The 18565-nt window shown below is 57.4% G+C and overlaps 1 protein-coding gene and 1 long non-coding RNA gene across 3 annotated transcripts in view; one reads left to right on the top strand and one right to left on the bottom strand.

Moving 5' to 3' along the window:
• ZCCHC24 (zinc finger CCHC-type containing 24) overlaps positions 1-13477 on the top strand; it is a 64498-nt gene extending 51021 nt beyond the window's left edge. Inside the window, exons 3-4 of one of the 2 annotated variants that reach the window (XM_040485558.1) lie at positions 1364-1528; positions 9216-13477. In XM_040485558.1, the coding sequence (XP_040341492.1) occupies positions 1364-1528; positions 9216-9329 (279 nt within the window). In that variant the 3' untranslated portion in view covers positions 9330-13477. The remainder of the gene's footprint in view (positions 1-1363; positions 1529-9215) is intronic. The other variant, XM_040485559.1, reaches the window with a different exon arrangement.
• On the bottom strand, positions 2990-4883 carry LOC121036856 (uncharacterized). The gene is made up of 3 exons (XR_005793512.1): positions 4774-4883; positions 3399-3498; positions 2990-3091 (listed from the first exon to the last, which is right to left on the bottom strand). It is a non-coding gene; the product is annotated as an uncharacterized LOC121036856 (long non-coding RNA).
• Positions 13478-18565: the final 5088 nt, after the last annotated feature.

Here is an 18565-nt window from a genome sequence, read left to right as displayed (position 1 = left end):
AAAAGATCACAAAGGACACACATCAACCCTCGTGACACATTAACCAAGGAAGCATAGTGGTTCTTAAATGCACGGGGAATTCTCTCTTGCAATAAAAGACAAGTCAAAGCCACTCTGAGAAGACTTTCTACCTCTTAGACTGGCAACAGTGACAGCGATTCTGGCGAGGGAATGGGACATTAAGTTGGTACCCTTGCAGGGTGGTGGGGGCGGGGGCCGGGGGCAACGCGTCATTATCCTTCAGAATTGAAAGTGCGCATCCCCATTGACGCCGCGGTTTAATCTCTGGGGATTTATCCCCCACACGTCCCCTCACGCGTGCAAAATGTGATACGCACACACACACACGCACACACAATTACGCATTGTCGCACTGCCATAACGGAAGAGTGGGAGAACCCAGGTGCTCTGTCGTGGTGCTTGGCGAGCGCCGCAGAGCTCGCATAGACGCCGCGCTGTACAGCTGTTAGAACACGGCAGGGCCGTTTGTACTGATGCAGGGAAGAGGTGTGTTATTGCGTATCTCACAATAATAATATGCCCGAGATAGCTTACTAAGAAAGGGAAGATGCAGAACGGAAGGTGTAAGGTGTCCCTCGAGTGAGGGATGGGGACGTGAGTGCGTGTCTATATGGTGTGTATGTTTGTAAATGCAGAACCCATCCCGGGGTGGTGTAAAGGAAATGAAGAAGGCCTCCACGAGGGGAGCTGTGGCCGGGACCAGGGGGAGGGGAGATACACCTTCCGGGTTGCACACGTTGTGCCTGCGTTGCCTCTCCGATAACCATTCAAGTTTATTATTTGGAGAGAGAAAGAGAGCGCAAGCAGAGGAGGGGCAGAGAGAGAGGAAGAGAGAGACAATCCCAAGCAGGCTTCGCACTGCCGGTGCGGAGCCTGATGTGGGGCCTGAACCCACGAACCGCGAGATCGGGACCCGAACCGAAGTAGGACGCCCAACCGACTGAGCCACCCGGGCGCGCCGCCCCTCCCCCCAACCCTTTAAACCACACCACCGTGTGGCCAAAGAGCACCTGTGTGCGGGTGCATGCGACCACTGGCTGCCTTTTTACGACATCGGAGTCAGAGAAGGAATTCCTGGCCACCATCACACAGTTTGGTCCCCGAAATCTAGAAAGGATGTGTACCCTCCATCGCCTCCTCTGTTCTCTGTCTCCCTTGTGTGGGTCTCCCAGCCTTGGGATCCCGGGTGTGCTCTGGGGGTCGCCCGGTGTTCCCTGGATGGGGACGAAAGGTGTCTGCACATGGAGTGTGAAGGAGGAAGGGGAAGACCGGGCGACCCCTGTAGGGGCGTCAGTTTGGGCCGGTGGACCCCAACGCCCTACGTTTGCTTCCTGTCCTCTAGGCACGCCCCAAAGGCGAGGGTCTGACCCCGTACCAGGGCAAGAAGCGCTGTTTCGGCGAGTATAAGTGCCCCAAGTGCAAGAGAAAATGGATGAGCGGGAACTCCTGGGCCAACATGGGGCAGGAGTGCATCAAGTGCCACATCAACGTGTACCCGCACAAGCAGGTGAGCTGCGGGCACCGGGAGCGCGGGAGCCACGGCGGGAGGGGCTCTCTGAAGGGCCTCGGGTGTGCGGGAGGGTGACTTTGTCCCTCTTGGGCCTCGGTTTACTCCTTCATATGACAAGGAGGAGACCAGATCTCTCCACGTTGGTTGGCCCTTTGTTGTTCTCATCCGAAATGGGGTTGAGGGAACACCATTTCCCCAGGGAAGGAGGGTAAAGGGGCAATTTCACCAAGACCTTGAGACCGCAGACCCCCGGTGAATTCTTCGGTACTAATGAGCTCGGGGTCCTGTTGTGAGATGAGCGGGGATGTGGGGGGCAGCAGGGCACTCACTCCAGAGAACACGTATCTCGTTCATTTGCTCACTCAGTTGACTCATGTATACAGGACAGCCCCAGTGTACCAGGCACTGAGCGTGGGGCTGGTGGCCAAGGTACATGTGGGCACGCTGGGGCCTGGGGGACAGAGGTGTCATCCCAGGGAGGATGTACTCACTGCAGGCTGCAAAGAGGAGGCCCGTTTACTCCGGGGCCTGAAGGATGGAAGGAAGCCAGACCTGTTACAGGCCATCCAAAGAAGCAGTACAGCAGGTGCAAATGCCCCGTGGCCTTAAGGACTTGGGTGCTCAAGGCCCAAACCTAAGTGAAGAATCAGGAGAGCAGGGCAAGAGGAAGGGGGGGGGGGGGCCCCCCGCTCTCTCGAAACCCACGAGGAACAACACTTTCAGCTTTACTTTGAGATGATTATTCTGGGTGTGTGCAGAGATTAGTCTTGGTGGGGCTGGCTGATCAACAGTGAGGAGTCCAGCGGGAAAGCCATGCCGTGCCATGCGCGCTGGGAAAGGTCTGAACCTAGCAGGTGGCCTTGGACCTGAGTCCAACACAAAATGTCACCGGATTGGATGTGGGAGGTGAGGGAGAGGCAGGAATCCGGAAGAACTATCACCCTTGAGTGGATGGAGTGCGCTTACTGAGGTGGGCATCCTGGGCTGGGGGCAGGGCAGGGTGAGACCTAGGTATCCCAGATAAAAGCAAAAGTCCTCTGATACACATGTTACATGTGAGATGTTCCTGAAAAATCTAAGTCCGGACGTCAAGAAGGCAGTCGGATTTGTTATTTTGAAGCTCATATGAGAAGTCACAGTGGCTTCTACATACTCGGGTATCATGGACTTAGAGGTATGTAGGGAGTGGATGAGATTTCCTGCAGAATGTAGACAAAGTAGAGACAGAATTCTCTATGTGTTGGAGGACTGGCCCTAGCCCTGGCCATGGAGAATACTCTCCATGTGTTGGAGAATCCCAGCACTGGGGGCTCAGCTGGAGGAGAAGGATCCATCACGGAGCAGAACCGGGGAGCATGGAGTCCTGGAGGTCGGGGAGGGGGGTGTACCGTTCAAGTGGGCAGGTGTGGTTGGTGCAGAGATGTCTGGTATAATGGCCATGGCCAAGTGCCCTGGAGATTTGGCAACACCGAGGCGGTCCTCAAATTTCACGGGGCGCCACGTTTACATGGATATCTCGTTGAACTGCACCTAAGGTCTGAGAACCACTAAGCCGGTGCCCTGCAGGTCAGGTGTAAGGACAGAGTGGAGACGTCGATTCTTAGTGGACGTGTTGTCTGGGGCCGTGGCTGTGGAGCCATGACGGGGGTTGGAGGGGTTTGTTGGGCCAGGCTTCATTGTCTACTCTCTCAAGGGGGGTTGATTGTAGAGAGAAGCAGCGATATGGGGCAGTAGCCACAGGAGGGCAGGTGGCATTGAGGTGGGTGTTATGGAGACGGGAAGTCCTGGAGCATGTTACAGGCAAGTGAGAAGGATCCAGAAGGAAGCAAAGGGCTGATGATACGGGAGCAAGGGGGTGATGCCTTACCATGGCACGGGAGGTGGGGGACGTGGGAGTGGTCAGGAAGGTTGGTGGGTTTGATGGCACAAAGAAGACGAGCTTCACTTCCAAGGCTTCCGTCTTCTCTCTGAAATGGGACAGGAGGTTTTCAGGAGAAATGAGAGTGAGGAGGGATGTGGCGGCCTCGGGGAAGGACGGAGGACATGGGCCTCCTAAAGAAATCTAGCTGCGTCCCAGGCCCGGGGAGGTGTGAGGTTGTCACTGGCGCCACCAGCCTGGTTCTGTGACTTGCTCCAGCAGGGTCACGGGGCAGGCGTGGGTCAGAGTCAGTGGACGGGGGCAGAGGTCTGCCAGGACAGTGATTCAGAGGGAGGAAGGCTGAAGAGCTGGCATATTTGGAGAAGTGTGATCGTGCGTGGTCCTGGGATGTCAGCCGGATGGCCCGGAAGGGAGGCCAGAAGGGCCCTAATGGGAAGGGAGGATGAGGCAGGGCCCAGGCCGGGTGGAGCTGCACAGAGAGCAGCTCTTGGTCTGAAGACCAAGTCCAGGGCGTGGCCAAGGGGGCAGTGGGAGAGAAGGTCACGTTGACGATGGCACGGGGGCACTAAGGAGCCAGGGCTAGGGCCAGTCCTCCCGTGTGGGCCGAGTCACCAAGAAGGATGGCAGGAGCAGAGGGGTGGAGGAGGCGGGCCAGGAAGGGAGGTGGGCTTTGAGGCTCTTGGGGAAGGCTCCCGTGAGGCACTGATGTTGGCTGAGCTGTGGTGGAGGCTTGCAGGGGGCTGCGTGGGGGTGGCCGAGCTGGAGGGAACAGCATGTGCGAAGTGGGGAGGCCAGGGTCAGGCACAGAGCACTGGTGGAGCTGAGGGGCGAAGCAGAGGTGGGGGGGGGGGGGCGGGCCGCCTGGGACTGGCTCGGAGGCCATGGTGTGGAGTTTGGGCTTTATCCTGTTAGCGCACGTGGGAGCCATCTGAGAGGATTCTCCTGATTGAAACATCTTGTGATTTTATGACCCTCATGCTGGCCTCCATTGCCTCTGTTTGCAGACCTCCCCACCCCCTCCCCCAAGGGTTTCTGTGGTTCCCATCAACCACACTATGACAGGTAGGCAAGGAGACTCAAAGCTGGCCATCAAGGTCCAGCAGACGGGGGTCTCCTTAGGGGCAGAGCCTAGCCCACATCCTAACGGCAAAGAGGGGGGCACCCAGGCCCAGCAGTGCCAAGACAGGCCTGGTGACCCGGTGGGTGGGCCTAGTGTTTGGGGAGCACATCCAGGGAATGGGGCCAGGAGTAGGCAGTTCAAAGGAGACAAGGCGTCCTGGTTCCTGATTTCCCGGCAATTCCTGAGGTTGGAGACGCCAGTCCAAGACACCTTTTCCACCATGTGTGACAATGATCACACTACCTTGTGGGTTGAACTCCGCGCTCCCAGGGGCACTTGGGGCATGGCCAGTGCTGTTCAGAGGGGTTCATTCCTTCTCTCATGGACCCACTTGGCTTGAGGGCTCCTCCGGGGCCAGATCTGTGCAGGTGCTGAAGGACGGCCAAGTTCAGGGCTTCTAGGCCTTCCCTTCTCCAACTGCAGCGACGGGATTCAATCGGACAGGGTTAGCAACTGGCATTTAGGGAAACTCTGGCCCGAATCATCCTCTGGGCATCATCTGCTGAGTCCCTACACACCCCTCGTGTATACTCTGTCCTCAGATGGGGTGTTCTGTTCATCCATATTTCACAGGGAGGAGAAGCAGGGCCCTGAGAAGCCCCGTCTTCTTCCCAAGGTCCCCGGGTGGGAAATGGGGTTGAACTTGCCTCTGTGCTTGGAGACGGTCTGTTGAAGTGCTGGGGGGCCCAGGCCTGAGGCCAGGCGGGAGTCAGTACGTGTCTCAGCTCAGCTGCACAGGCACTGGGTGTGCCGGAGCGAAGGGTTCAGCGTGCTCCTGGGGGCGGGAGGGAGAGAGGAGGCTGCAGGTGGGTCCCCGTGATGGGAGAGGGCAAGGATGGGAAAATTGTAAGAGTACTTAATACCCGTCATCCTCTCAGCTACCCCACGAGGTCAGCACTGCTGTCTTTCCTTTCTACAGAGGGGGAAAGGGAGGCAAGGGGTGTAAGTGATTGACTCAAGGTCCGTAGAGAAGCTGGGTTTCAAGAAGAGGGATCAAGTTTGGGGCCAGAGGGAAAGGGGAGCACGGAGGCCACGTCACGGTGGCGGGCTGGGCTGGGGAGCCCCCAAGGGGGCTCAGCTGTGCGGGTCAGGGCAGGACTTGGGTCGGTGCTGGGGGTCTGGGAGGCTCACTTGGTCTTTATGATGCCCATACCCTCTGCAACCTGAGCAGAGAGGCACGGCCTCGCCCACAGGCCTGAGGCCAGGGTGCCAGCCTCCCCGCAGTGGCTCCAGCCTCCTCGGCCCCTGCCCCTATATTGCCCTAGCATCCGGCAGGGCAGGGCTCCTCTCTCCTTCCACGAGGAAGGAGCCACCATCCCCAGGCCAGCTGTGCTTTGGAGCATCCTGCCACACTCAGTCTCAGCGCAGCCCCCCACGGGCACCCCCATACTCAGGCTCAGTCTCCGCACTGGTACCCGACCCAGAAGGATCCTCCGGAAACATGTGGCTTTGCTCTTCCCCTCTCGGTCCGTCAGCCCTATTGGTTGAACCCTGCTGTGTGCAGTAGGGAAACTGAGGCCCAGAGAGACCACAGGGCTTGAGCAAGCCCCTCAGCCAGGCAATGTTAAGGGGGCCTAGGACCCAGTGTCCCAGCACCTAGCATCCCCAATCTCCTCTCCTGGCCTCTACGAACTTTTCACCTGGCTCCTCTGTCTCTGAGGGGTTGCAGGCTGGGTGGGGAGGGGCATGTCCCCACCCGACTCCCCAGCAATCAGGGGCCTTTGAAGAGCTCAGAGGAAGACTTGGGGCCCTCGCTGCCCCCCCGCCCACCCCAGGCCCCCATGGTGGAGAGGAGCTGCTTTATTTCTTCTGCCCCCTGAGCTCTGACCTGTGGGGCATCCATCCCCTGAGAACCCTCCGGTTCCCTCTCCTCCCTCTCCTGCCACATCTGTTTCCCGTCAGGCTCCGGCTGCGGCTCCCCTGCCCCCTAGGAGAAGAAAACACTGAAGGGCTCTGCCTCCCTGCTGGGGGGTGGGGGCGGCCCTGGGGTGATCCATCCCAGCAGCTGAAGGTTTTCCTTCCACAGAGGGGAGTCATCCTGGCGGCTCCCCCCCGCCCCCACCCTGCGCTCCTCCACTCAGCGGAGCCCCGACCCATGGAGGGAAGGGAAAGGGACACTGATAGGGTCACGGCCAAGGAGGAGGGATGGTGAGGGTATCGCAAGGGCGTTTCCACGGGGACTCAGCTGGATCCCTCGCTCCCAGCCTGCCCCCAGTCCTACATAATACTAATAATAGCAACAATGATATGTGATATTAATACTGGCCAGCACTTTGGTTTTCATGTGCCAGCTAACTTGGTATGTGTTAACTCATTTACTCTTCACAACCACCTTACAAGTAGGTGCCCTTATTAGCCCCATTTTATAGAAGAGGGCGTTGAGGCACAGAGAGGTTAAGGAACTTCTGGAGGTCACACAGCAATTGCTAAGTCTCGCAGAGCTTGACTTGATGGTTATACAGTGCTTTAAGACACCGACTTCTCTCTCTATCACGCATACGGTATATGTTATTGACCTCCCGCCCAGGTTACAGAAGGGTACGTTGAGGCTCCGGAGGAGAAAGTTGTTGTCCAACAGCCCTGGGCAGATAGGTGAAGCTGCAGGCCCCAGGGCAAGACCCTTAATGTCTTGGGGCCTCAGTTTCCTCATCTGTAACATATGGGGAGAGTAATGTGCCCCTCCCAGCCAGGCTGTCAGGTTGGATGGTATGATTTGTGTGGCAGTGCTCTGCAAGGTGTAAACCATGGGGGGCAAGAGTGGCCTCAGGCCTGCCTATTCTGGCATCTCTGGCCCCACCTGGAAGGCTGGTTCAAGGAGGGGCCCCGGCCAGCATGAAGAGTTGGGGAGGAGAGCTAGAAACCAGGCTGAGTTGATCTGGATGAGGGGAGACCCCAGTATTACCTCTCTCAGGCCTGGGGGAGCCAAGCGGAGAGTGTGTGGCCCCTGTGTGGCTGTGATGACAGGTGGACGTATAGGGACCCAGAGTTCAGCTCAAGGTCAGGGAGCCCTTCTTTCAGCCAGGGAGCTTGGCCAGCAGGGAGGTCCTCGGCCCTAGCTCGCCCATGGGGTGCTGTTGGTATTTATGAGATGCCTAGGAGAGCAGGTGATGGGCCCTTCACAGGCCTTCAAGCTTGGAATCGTGGCTTCAGTGACCCTTTCTTTACCTGGTGGTATCCCCTTCCCATTAATAATCATAACAAGCAACATTAATAGTTTTTATCTGCTATGCTCTTTCTACTCACTGAGATGTAACAACAGCCCCATGAGAAAAGTGTTATCAATGTCCCCTTCTGCAGACGGGGAGACTGAGGATCAGAGGGTCGGTGGCTTGCCCAAGGTCACACAGCTTGTAGGTAGTTCAAGCCCGTATCTGACACAAAGCCAAACTCTTTCTCCTCTCCCCCAGCCAGGAAAGCCAGTCATCTCAAAACCCCTTGAGACAAGGCCAAGGCTCCTGTCCTTTTTTGCAGGCTTTCTCTGTGTGGCTCTAGGCTTGAAAGTGCAGAGGTGGGTTTTATGACCCTGGGATCAGAACCCTGCCCATCCGCAGTCCCCGTGTTCATCTCCTAGACCCCCGTGACTCTTCCATTTCCCAGACCGCTGCGAGTGTCAGCTTTGGGCCAGGTATTGGGTAAAGCCAGTGCACTACTTTTGAGAGGTTCGTGGTCTGCCCAGGAGGCAGTGCTCACCCTCAGCTTCCCTCCAGGGCCATCCCTGGTCACGGTCACTGGCACCGAGGCTCCCTGGCCTCACACCAGCCTGCAGTTCCTGCTCCCTGACCCCAGCGTGTGGGTCCCAGCTGGCTTCCCTTGAGTCCCCCCAGATCCATGCAGGGGACTGTTCTGCAGGAGGGGGCTCTGGGCTGAGGCTTCGCCTGCCAGCCACGAAACTATCTGCTTCAAGAGGTGTGCCTAATAGCCTCCGTAAAATTTCCAGGGGAACAAATCTTTCCTGGCTTTTGAGAACCAGGACAGGAGAGTGAGAGGGAGCGGGAAGCTCCCTATGTCACAGATGTATTCTCGTACGTGCCTCACGCTGCTTAGCGTACAAACATCCAGACATCTGATTCCTCCCACGGCCCCACAGACGAGGTGCAGCGATGGCCCACTTTACAGGTGCGGCAACTGAGGCTCCTTAAAATCATATAGTGAAGTTCTGATCATTTGGCCACTCAACGGACAGTACCAGGCCTTGGGATGAGGGGCACCGGCTGCCAACCTCACGGAGCTGAGGTCTCATCCACCCTAACCCCGAAGCATGGGAGTGACAAGCGGCCTGGCGAGGAGCACTGGTTGTGTTGGAAATCAGGAGACTGGGCTTGGGTCTTCCTTGCTCTGGGCCTCGGTTTCCTCACCTGGGTGATGTCTGTGCCCCACTGTCCCACCTCTGTCCTGGGCTTGCTCAGAGAGTCCTGGGGGAGGGCACGGTGGTGTCTAGACTAGTCGCTCGGGTACAGGAACCCCTCCCACTGCCCAGCCCCAGCCCAGGACACGCACCTGCAACAGGCCAGAGGCAGGAAGGGCCCAAGCGCCTAGGCAAATAACCTCTGTGACTACAGGCTCGCTCTCTGGGCACGCCCTCCCCGTCTGTCTGTCTGTCTGGTGCTGTCCCTCGCTGCGTCTGTCTCACTCTCCCTGCTTCTGTTTGTGTTTCTGCCTCTCCACTCCCTCCTTCCTCTCTGCAGAGACCCCTGGAGAAGCCCGATGGCCTGGACGTGTCCGACCAGAGCAAGGAGCACCCCCAGCACCTCTGTGAGAAGTGCAAGGTGCTGGGCTACTACTGCCGCCGAGTGCAATGAGCCGCCGCCAGCCCGCTGCGCCCACAGCCACCTTCCTGCCAGCCAGAGACCACGCCCCCTCCCTGGGTCTCTCCGTGCGGCGGCGTGCGTGGGGGCGGGGCCTCGCAGCCTTACCGGCCTAGGCAGGGGGCGTCTTAGGCTCTTGTCTCGCGTGTGTTGACAAACAGTGTTACTGACATAGCTGCCCCACAGAAAGCCGGGTCTCTGGGACTCTCTACAGGTGGGCCTGGGGTCTGTGCAGAAGGGGCAAGGGTGAGCGGAGGTCAGTACACAGGACCCCATAAAGCCCTGGGTGTCCCCTGCAGGGTCCCTTCCTCTGAGACTCCCTTTGGGCTGAGCAGCCTTGCATTGGCCACAAGTGCACTAAATTTACTGTGAATCCCAAAGCCTGCAGGGGACTGTCTCTCCAGGACTACCCAGGCCTCCTTCTCTACCCAGAACCTTCCAGTCTGCGCTGAGTGCAAAGCCACTCAGAGAGCCCTACTTTTCTGTCCTGTTTGTGTCAGCAATCCTGGCTAGCTGACACCGGTTCTAGCAGCTGCTGGGGAGTGGGCATCTCTGCCCCCTGCCCACCATGAGCCCCAAAACCCGACTGCCTCTGACATCATTAGCATTGCATACCCTAGACCCAGAGGTCAGGGACAGGGAGGCACTGAATGTTGGACAGCGTTCCACGGTGTGACCTGGGGCATATCAGACAATGCCTCCCCTGCCCCCCACCACACGTGTTTTCCACTTGGGATTGGATTTTGTGCTTGGATTTTGTCAGGCCCATTCCCTACCCTTTTCCTTCACCTCCCCCCCAACACTAGGGGCCACCCCCTGATCGAGGCTGAAGGGCCCAGTGGGGAAAGCACTCTGGCAGGACAGACGCAGGCCTGGTGTCCTGGAGACCTGGGTTCAAATGCTGGCCCTGCTGCTGACACACTACGTAGCCTTGGGAAGAACTTCTCATCTCCGGCCCTCAGTCTCCCCACTAGTTAAGTGACAGAGTGGCTCCAGAGAGCAGAGGCCCGCTTCAGTGCTGGGATTCACATGGAGCCGTATTTGGAGAGGCCGTCCAAGTCCCAGACTGCACACCGCCACCCATCAGTCACTTAGGTGAGAATTGAGGGGCGCCAGTCTTCTCGTCACCCCCTGCCACCCCCGCCCCGCCTGAGGTCTCCCATCCCTGCAAGAATGAGGGAGAAGGATCCCCTGTCACACTTGGCAACCCCGATGTAAGCTACAGAACTTCTCATTTATAAAATGGGGACAATGATTTCCTACCTCCCAAGGGAGCAGGGAGGCCTCTGGGCAAGTCACGTTGGTCAGAACGCTGTCCTGGCTGGTGGGAGGGATCACGCTCCCCTCTCTTCTCTCTCCCCCGTGAGAAGTCCTAATTTTGTTGTCCCATCGTCCTTCCTTTCTCCCAGGGAGAGGGAGAGAGCCATCTGTCAGGACTGGGTCACTTGATTTTGCCCCAACATCATGCCTCTGTGGGAAAAAAAAAAAAAAAAAAAAAATATCAGACCATGAAATGGGCCTGAAATTCAGTGTTTACCGTGGCTCAAGGTCACCCAACGGGTGCCCAATCGCCTTTTGTTTTCAAATGAAAATGCTGTGTACGACTGAGGAGTTACAGTGAAGTGTTAACCAGGGGTCCAGGGAGCACGTTGAAGAGACGGAGTGAGTGTATTTGCAGCCAGGGGGGCTGCAGGGTAGATATCAGGGGGCCATGCCCTCTGAGCACTTAAGAAGAGTGTGTTAGTTCCAGCCTGAGCCCTGTAGCCGCCTCCCTGCCGCCCACAGGGGCAGAATGCCCAGGAACCGACTGTGAACACCCTCCCCTTCCACTGGGAATGCCACTGAGGGATCCCTCCCAGCTGTCTCCTGTCTTCTCCATGATGTCAAGGTGGGCTGGAGTCATCCTGGCCCAAGGCTCTCTGTCCCCAGGGAGAAGCTGTTGCTGTCAGTCATTCTAGAGCACTGCTGAAGGTAGTGTCCGCGGTGGTGGGCAGTGAGCTCGTCTCTGCTGTGAGGACCGGGACCCAGCCCTTCCGGGGACCTGGCCCCAGAGGGGGACCCTGGCCCTGGGACGCCCGGAGCCTGCCGACTGTCCCACAGTGGTGGGGAAGGCCCACACCCTAAAAAGAACCCAGGCTCCAGACCGCTGGAGTCCACGGGCCTGCCACGGGCCAGTAGGAAATGGGATATCACCCCAAAGTGACCTTTCCAGTGGGCTCATCCAGCTGGCAGTCAGAGCTGGCTGGCGTGGGGGCCGGGCCCTCCTGCCCCAAAGCAGCCTCTCTGTGTACCCCCTGCTCCTGCACGGCTCTGGCTGAACGGGGGAGCTCTCTATGGGCGGCAGAAGCCACTGTTGTCGAGGCCGGGTACTGCGAGGACGAAGTGCTCAGAGGGCCTGGGAGCCCAGGAGACAAGAAAGCGTGTGGTTTGTACGTTCAAAAGGGACAATCGCAGGCAGTTCGTAGATCTAGTGATCTAGTTGAGCGAGAACAGTGTTTAACCCGTATGAAGTATTCGATAGCTCTACTTGTGAATTTGTATTTATTTTGAGTTATACTTGACACGATTCCTTTTTTTTTTTTTAAAGAAAAATACTATGTGTGTATTTTGAAAAGAAAATTCATAGATGTTAAAATTTTTTCTGGTTACCAATTTTTTCTCACAACACTGAATTTGTTACCTTCTCCCGAAAAATCTCGACAGTGATTTTTGTCTGTATATATTTGAGGGGCCTTTTTTAAAAAAAAAAAAAAAAAAAAAAGAAAAGAAAAAAGAAAAAATATAATTGCTTGATCTTTGAGATTAAAAAAAAAACAAAAAGAGAGGCATTTTCAAACTTTTGGAGATTTCAGGAGGGCAGTAGAATATCAAACGAAGATTTCTGGAAGTATTTTGCAAACCTTTCTGGTTGAGCTGCAAGAAAATATTTATGGTGATAACTTTTCTCTTTTTTCCTGTTGTTGGTTTTTTGTTTCGTTTTGTTTTTGGTTTGATTTTTTTTTTTTTTTTACTATGCTTTGATCTGTAAAAAGTATGCAACTGAACTACATTAAGAAGGAAATATTGTCTACATAGAATATTATATGAAGTTGGTACATAATTCTGATGAGGAAAAAAAATCTTTGCAATTCTTTAAGCCATATTGTTGTTATTCTGTGTTGTTTTCCTTGGATGAAAATATCAGTATTAAGTAGCCAAGCATATTATCCAAGTGCTTAGACTTATTAATATGTTCGTGTCCTGTATTTATACATATGTGTATTTTGGAAAGTATTGCTTTTTTTTAAGGGAAGCTATTATTAGGTAACATAGCCGAAAAGGGAATAGTGACCCCTTTGAGCCTCTTCAGCTGAGGATAACAAACACAGCATTGTAATCCATTCTCTTGCACCTTCTTATTATTATCTTGTTATTATGGTTATTAACTTTGTAGGGGGGCAGGGAGTGGGCCAGGGGAAGAGGGGCGTATCAGTATTACAGAGCCAGCATATTATCACTAACCGGCCCCTCCATGATTGGCCAGAGCCGAAGATGGCCTCCTTGGCCTGGTGGAGGGCTTGGGTCAGCAGGGCCCAGCAGGGAAGACGAAGCAGGAGGCAGACTTCTTTGGACGCCCCTCTTTGGAGTTTTGCCGTCTGAGCCACGCCTCTGGGCCCCATGCTCTTTGAACTTGGATTTGTCAGCCGGAGCCCTTACACCTGCCCTCCAACATCTAATAGACTTGAATCTACTCTAAATGAATATTTAATCCAACATCACTACATTGTAGCCCAGTGCAACAACTAACCCTGAAGTTTGGGAGGCGTTCCGGCCTTCAGGGAGGTGGCTGAGCCGTCCCCCAGGGGCTGGTGGCAGAAGGGCTCATTGCTGTCTGTTGCCAGCCTCGCCGTTGGACCTCCTCCACTCCCGTGTGGTGACCCTGTCCGTGTCTGTATCTGTTAATATGTGTGTGTCCAGCTAAAGAGACAAACAGAACCCGTGGGCCCAGCTCGGAGGGTGTGTGGAGAAGGCTCCCGGCCTCTCTGAAGGGCTGCCCTCGGGATGGCATTCCGTTGTGTGCCTTATTCCTGGAAAATCTGTATACAGCTTGCCTATAGCAATATAGCCTTTTCACGCTGTATTAAAAGAACTTTTAAAAGCGAGAGAGGCTCATGGGTTTTGTTGTTGACACAGAGCATCGGTGGGGAGCTGGACGTTTTCACAGATGTGTGAAGTCAAGTGGGTGGGTGGGGGGGGGGTCTTCTAGCTGCCTTTCTGCTGTCCCGAATCTGGGTCATCTTGTCCCTGCCCTGCCTCCATGCTGTGGATCTGCCTTCTCCCAGCCCCTCTGCCCCACAGTAGACACTCTCTCCAGAGGGAGGGCCCTCCCCAAGTTGGGCCCCAGACTGGGCGAGATTGTCAGCACATTAGGTCACACGTTAGCTCAGCAGTGGGACTCCCGGGTGACCATATATAGGAGTGAATCTCCCTTGGAGGCAGCAGCCCTAGGCCCCACGGCCGTGACCACACTGGGGCTTCTTGCCAAGACCAGAATTCGGGACTCACACACTGGGCATCACACCATGAGAAATCTGAAGTGTCCCGGGCCTCTTGGCAAGTCCCCAGGAGAGGGAACAGAGGGTCTCTCTTCTGAACAAGGTCAGGATGAGGCCGGGCTGTCACAAGGTGGGGTTCTTGCTGAGAGCCACGGACGGGAAGTCATGGCTCTTAAGAAGCCACCTGCACATGGGGGCCCTTCCCTATTCACCAGAATCACTATGGGAGCTACAGTCCCACCCCAGAGACGCTTGAGAAATTGGCCTGTGTCCTCAGGATTTTAAAGCCCCCAGATGAGTCCAGTGTACAAGGCCAAGAAATGCCAGCAACGGTCCCTCATGGTCCTGTGGGGTCAGTGGTGATGTCAGCGCGGAGGCTGGTGGGCAGACGCTCCCGCCGCACTCCATCCACAGCTCCAGCCAATTACTGCCATCTGAGAATAAACTACTTGGGCTGGAAACCCAGGATGTTATGTGAAATTTTCCAATTTTAAATTTTGGCAACGAGTTTACTGAAATTTTAAATAGTACATAGGTCAAGTCGTGTGTCTGTGGGCTAGCCTTTGCCTCCAGACTGCAGCCGCTGGGACAGAGCAGAAAAAAGTGTGGGTCCTTGGGATCGGGGACCACAGTGGGGGAGGAGCGGGGAGCAGGCAGGAGCAGAGATCCCCAGCTCCAGAAGCAGGGAATGCTCCCCCTGTGTTATCTGGAGTGCACCGTGAGTCCCAGAAGCCACCAAGTCTCCTCTTGCTGCTTATGGGTATGCTCACCCCCAGGTGCCGCCCTCGGGGGTGGGGGGGGAGCGAAGTGGCAGGCAGGGCCAGAGTCAGCCTGAACTGGCTGGTGGGTGTCCCTACAGCCAAGCAGGTGAGTGGAGAGGGGACCCAACCGCAACACGGTAGGAGGAGGAGAGAGTTCTCACCTGTCGGCAGCAGGCACCCCCCTCCCCCCAGCCAGCAGCAACAGAGGGGTGCTGGCCTCCCCGTTGCAAATCTATACAGGTCTGAGGACTGGAGTCCTGGTCTGTCAGAGTGCCCCTGTGCCCAGCAGCCCCGCCTCCCCCGGCTGTGCGAAGCTGAGAAGTTCCTCTGCCTCTCTGAGCCCCAGCTCCCCCAGGGATAGTATGCAGATAGGATGGCTCACTGAGCACCAGGCCCAGTGCGTGGCTTGCCACCGGTGGGGGGGGGGGGGAGGGGGGAAGGGGGTCCCTGGGGACGTGGATCTCTTGCTCCCATTGTCTGTGGCTCAGGCAGAAACACCTTGTCAGAGACGACACAGGAAGTCAGAGGGGGGAACCAAGCCTCCCACACTCGGCACCCGCTGTGTGCTGGGGCTGAGGCTTCAAGGTTAACATTCGGGGATCTGCCCTGTGTGTCAGTGTGCATGCGCCCCTGTGTTTGTTTTGCTTTGTTTTCCGTGGAAAGAAAACAAACCCGAGGCAAACACAGCCTGCATTTCGACATCTCCCGGAGCTGTGGAAACCAGTAATTCCCCTGGACAGGAAGGATTTCCGGTTAGACTTAATGTCCATGTCCAGAGGCAGCTGGCCGCAAGGGCCCGGGGAGAGCAGAGTCCACCTCAGGGGACAGGAGAGGACGGCCCAGCTCTGGGCCTGCCCCTGCCCCCCCCCCGCCCCCCACGCCCACACCCCCCACATTTCTGTCTGGGCGAAGTTGAGGTCCCCAGGAAGGAAGGCTTGCCCGAGGCCACCCAGCGGGCACGTGGTGGTGCCAGGGTTCGAACCCCGAGTCCTCGCTCCCAGGGCAAGGTTGTGGAGGCAGAACTGGGGCTGAGCCCAAGGCAGCACCCTGCCCCCAGGCCTTGGTGCACGGAGCCCCCTCGGGTGCCTGCTCCACACACAGGGGAGGGAGACCAGGCGCGCTCAACCAACCTACCCCTTCCCATCTCAGCTCCAGCACCACCGGGAACCCTTGGGCCCCCGTGTGACCTAGACAAGGCTCCTAGAACCACTGTCTTCCCGGAATGTGTGATGTGTGGCCGCCGCGTCCCTGTGTGTCGGGGCAATCAAGACATGCTTGCAGGCCGCAGTGGACACGCTCTGTGATGGCCCTTCTCTTCCCGCTGGGCCCCCACGCTTGGAGGCTGGGCCAGGCAACCGGCCGGCCACAGGCCCGTGTCTTCCCTGGCTCTGTGGCCCCATGTGTGCTCCTAACAGTCGTAGCAGGAGCCAGGACAGGGAACAATATTGCCAACATGGCAGGTGGAGAAACGGAGGCCCAGGGAGCGCTGTGGCGCCCAAGACTGACAAATGGGGTCCTCTGCCGAGCACTCTGACCTCCACCCTGTGCTATTTCTGATTCTGACGAGACACTCCCAGTGGATTTCCCAGCGGCTGGAGCTGGGGCTGGGTCCCACGATGAGCGGGGAGTCAGGCCCCAGCCTGCCCTCTCTCCTTGGCCTGGGAAACCCAGGGTCAGGCATCCAAATACCGGCCCAAGCTGCTCCCTGGCCAGTGCTGCCTGGGCCGGGCTCCCCCACAGCCTTTGGGAGAGAGAGAAGGGTCAGGAGCAGCTGGGACGAGGCGGGGCGGGGGGGGGGGTTGCGATCTGCTGGGGGCAGGCAGCCGCCTCTAGAGTCAGGCATCTGGTTGTCCCTAGAACTCTGTCCAGAGCCAGGAACAGTCTGTCCTCAGGCACAGAGTCCCCTCTAAATACACCCACTTTATCCAGAGCCGCTAGAGGCCCTGTGCTCACCTCGCCCCACCACACACACGCATTCACACACATTCACACACAGGCACTCACACCCACCCACCAACACGCGTGGCTGTGGCCCCTGGGGAGTCCTGTGGGAGTGGGGAGCCCCGGGTCACACTCTCCAGACAGACGGTGCTGCTGCAGTGACTACAAGCGGGGGGCCCCCCAGGGCGGCCCCTCTCCCTGACCCTCTCCCCCAAGGATCACTTTTAGGGAGGAAGAAGCCCCGGCCCAGAAGGGCGATGGGCTCCATGGGAATCTGCCCGTCCCCTTCCCCGAGCGTCCCTCACCATGCAGAAGGTGAGAGAAGCCAAGTCCCAACCCTCGGCCCGACGCGGTGAGCGGAAGTGTGTCCTCGTATCGCAAACGGTTGACAGAGGCCACGTTTTGTGAGGCGTGATGACGGCCTTGCGGGTGTGAAAACCACGTCCTCATCTATTAGCTGCTGGACGATTTACGGGCCAAGTGAGACGGCGCCTGCGTTTTATTTTCAAATAATCCAGAGGGTGGCTCGTGTGAGGAGGCGGGAGCCCGGGGTCTGATGGACCGCCTTCTCCACCCCTGGGCTGGGGATGAGCTCCGCGGGGAGCCGGGCCAAGGCAAAGTGTATGTGCGGGTGGGGGTGGGGGTGGCCCCCACGCACCCAGTGCCCTCCACGGTCCTCTGGACGGGCAGCCAGGGTTTTCTCTATGCATCTCCAGCGCCAGGGCGGCCTGGCACCTGGCAGGGCCAACTGTGGAATAAATGAGTAAGATCCAGCCGACAGTCCATCGAGCCCTCTGGCGTGCCCGCCACTGTACTATGTGATGTACGTGCACCATCGTTTCTGATCCTTGCAGCGGCCCTGTGAGGTGGGCCTAGCATGAGGACCATTTGACAGACGGTCAGGCTGAGGCCCAGGGAAGTCGAGTGACTCGTCCGAGATCATCTGGCACGAGTAGAGCCCCTCCCTAGACCCCTCCCAGAGACATCTGACCCCAGGGCCATGTCATCTTGGCCGTGTCATCTTCCTGCCTCCTGCCTCTTGGGCCAGGAAGGGCACTTTGTCCCGTCCCCACGTAACCCAAGCTGGGGGCCGAGCAGCGTTCCCCTCTACCGCCCGCCTTCTCCTCGTGCCACCATTCCCACCTCTGGCCACTCCTCACGGTCGGGTCAGCCTCCACGGCCCCTCCACACACAGCTCCTGCAGCCTACGGGGCAATCTGGGGTCCAAGTCTGGGACCGTGGCACCTGCCTCGACTTCCATCTCTGGCTGCCCACCTTCATCGTGGCAGAGGTGCTGGGTCAGACGGACGGGCCACTGGACTGCAGCCTCACTGCTTGTCAGTTGTCATCCTAAGCAAGTGGCCTCCCCCTCTGAGCCCTGGTCTCCTCCCCTCCTAAGATGGGAATGATGGCCGCCGATCTGAGGGCCACCGTTAACGACGAAAAGACATCAGGAAGCCAAGTGCTTGACTTCTAGAGCATGCTCAAGAACGGTTAGCTACTTTAGTGCCCACAGAGGTGGTGAAAGTCCCACAGGTCTGTGCTGCCTCTGAAGCACCCCCCCTCCCCCACTCACCTAGCCATGATTCCCTTTTGCCTCCTACCTGTCAGCCCCTTGAGCTCTGCGTTCTGAAACCTTCACCTGCCTGACCAGGTGGCAGGTGAGGAGCCTATGCCTTGCTTCTGGGAAGGGACTTGGATTTGTCGGTTCCTCGGGCCGTAGGCCAGGCACCCACATCTTGTTAGTTCAGTTCTGGCGGGGCTTCTGCCTCAGTTTCCCCCTTGTGCTGAGGCAAGAGACCTGTGCCTACCGTGTAACTTGCCCCCTTCTCCCTTGGAATCTGACCCCAGCCCCACCCCACAGTGGAGGCTGCTTCAAACCCTGTGGCCAGGCTCTCTCTCCCCTGACATCCTTGCCGGTTCACAAACACCCCCACCCTGCAGTCCTTTTGCAGCAATCGGCCGGTCCCCTGCTGCCCTCTGGTGGCTATGT

Source organism: Herpailurus yagouaroundi, unplaced genomic scaffold, assembly GCF_014898765.1.
Source record: "Herpailurus yagouaroundi ecotype Mexico unplaced genomic scaffold, PumYag 163, whole genome shotgun sequence".
Taxonomy (NCBI): Eukaryota; Metazoa; Chordata; class Mammalia; order Carnivora; family Felidae; genus Herpailurus; species Herpailurus yagouaroundi.
Note: the sequence above shows the minus strand (reverse complement) of the source record. Positions and strands in the feature narration are given on the sequence as shown.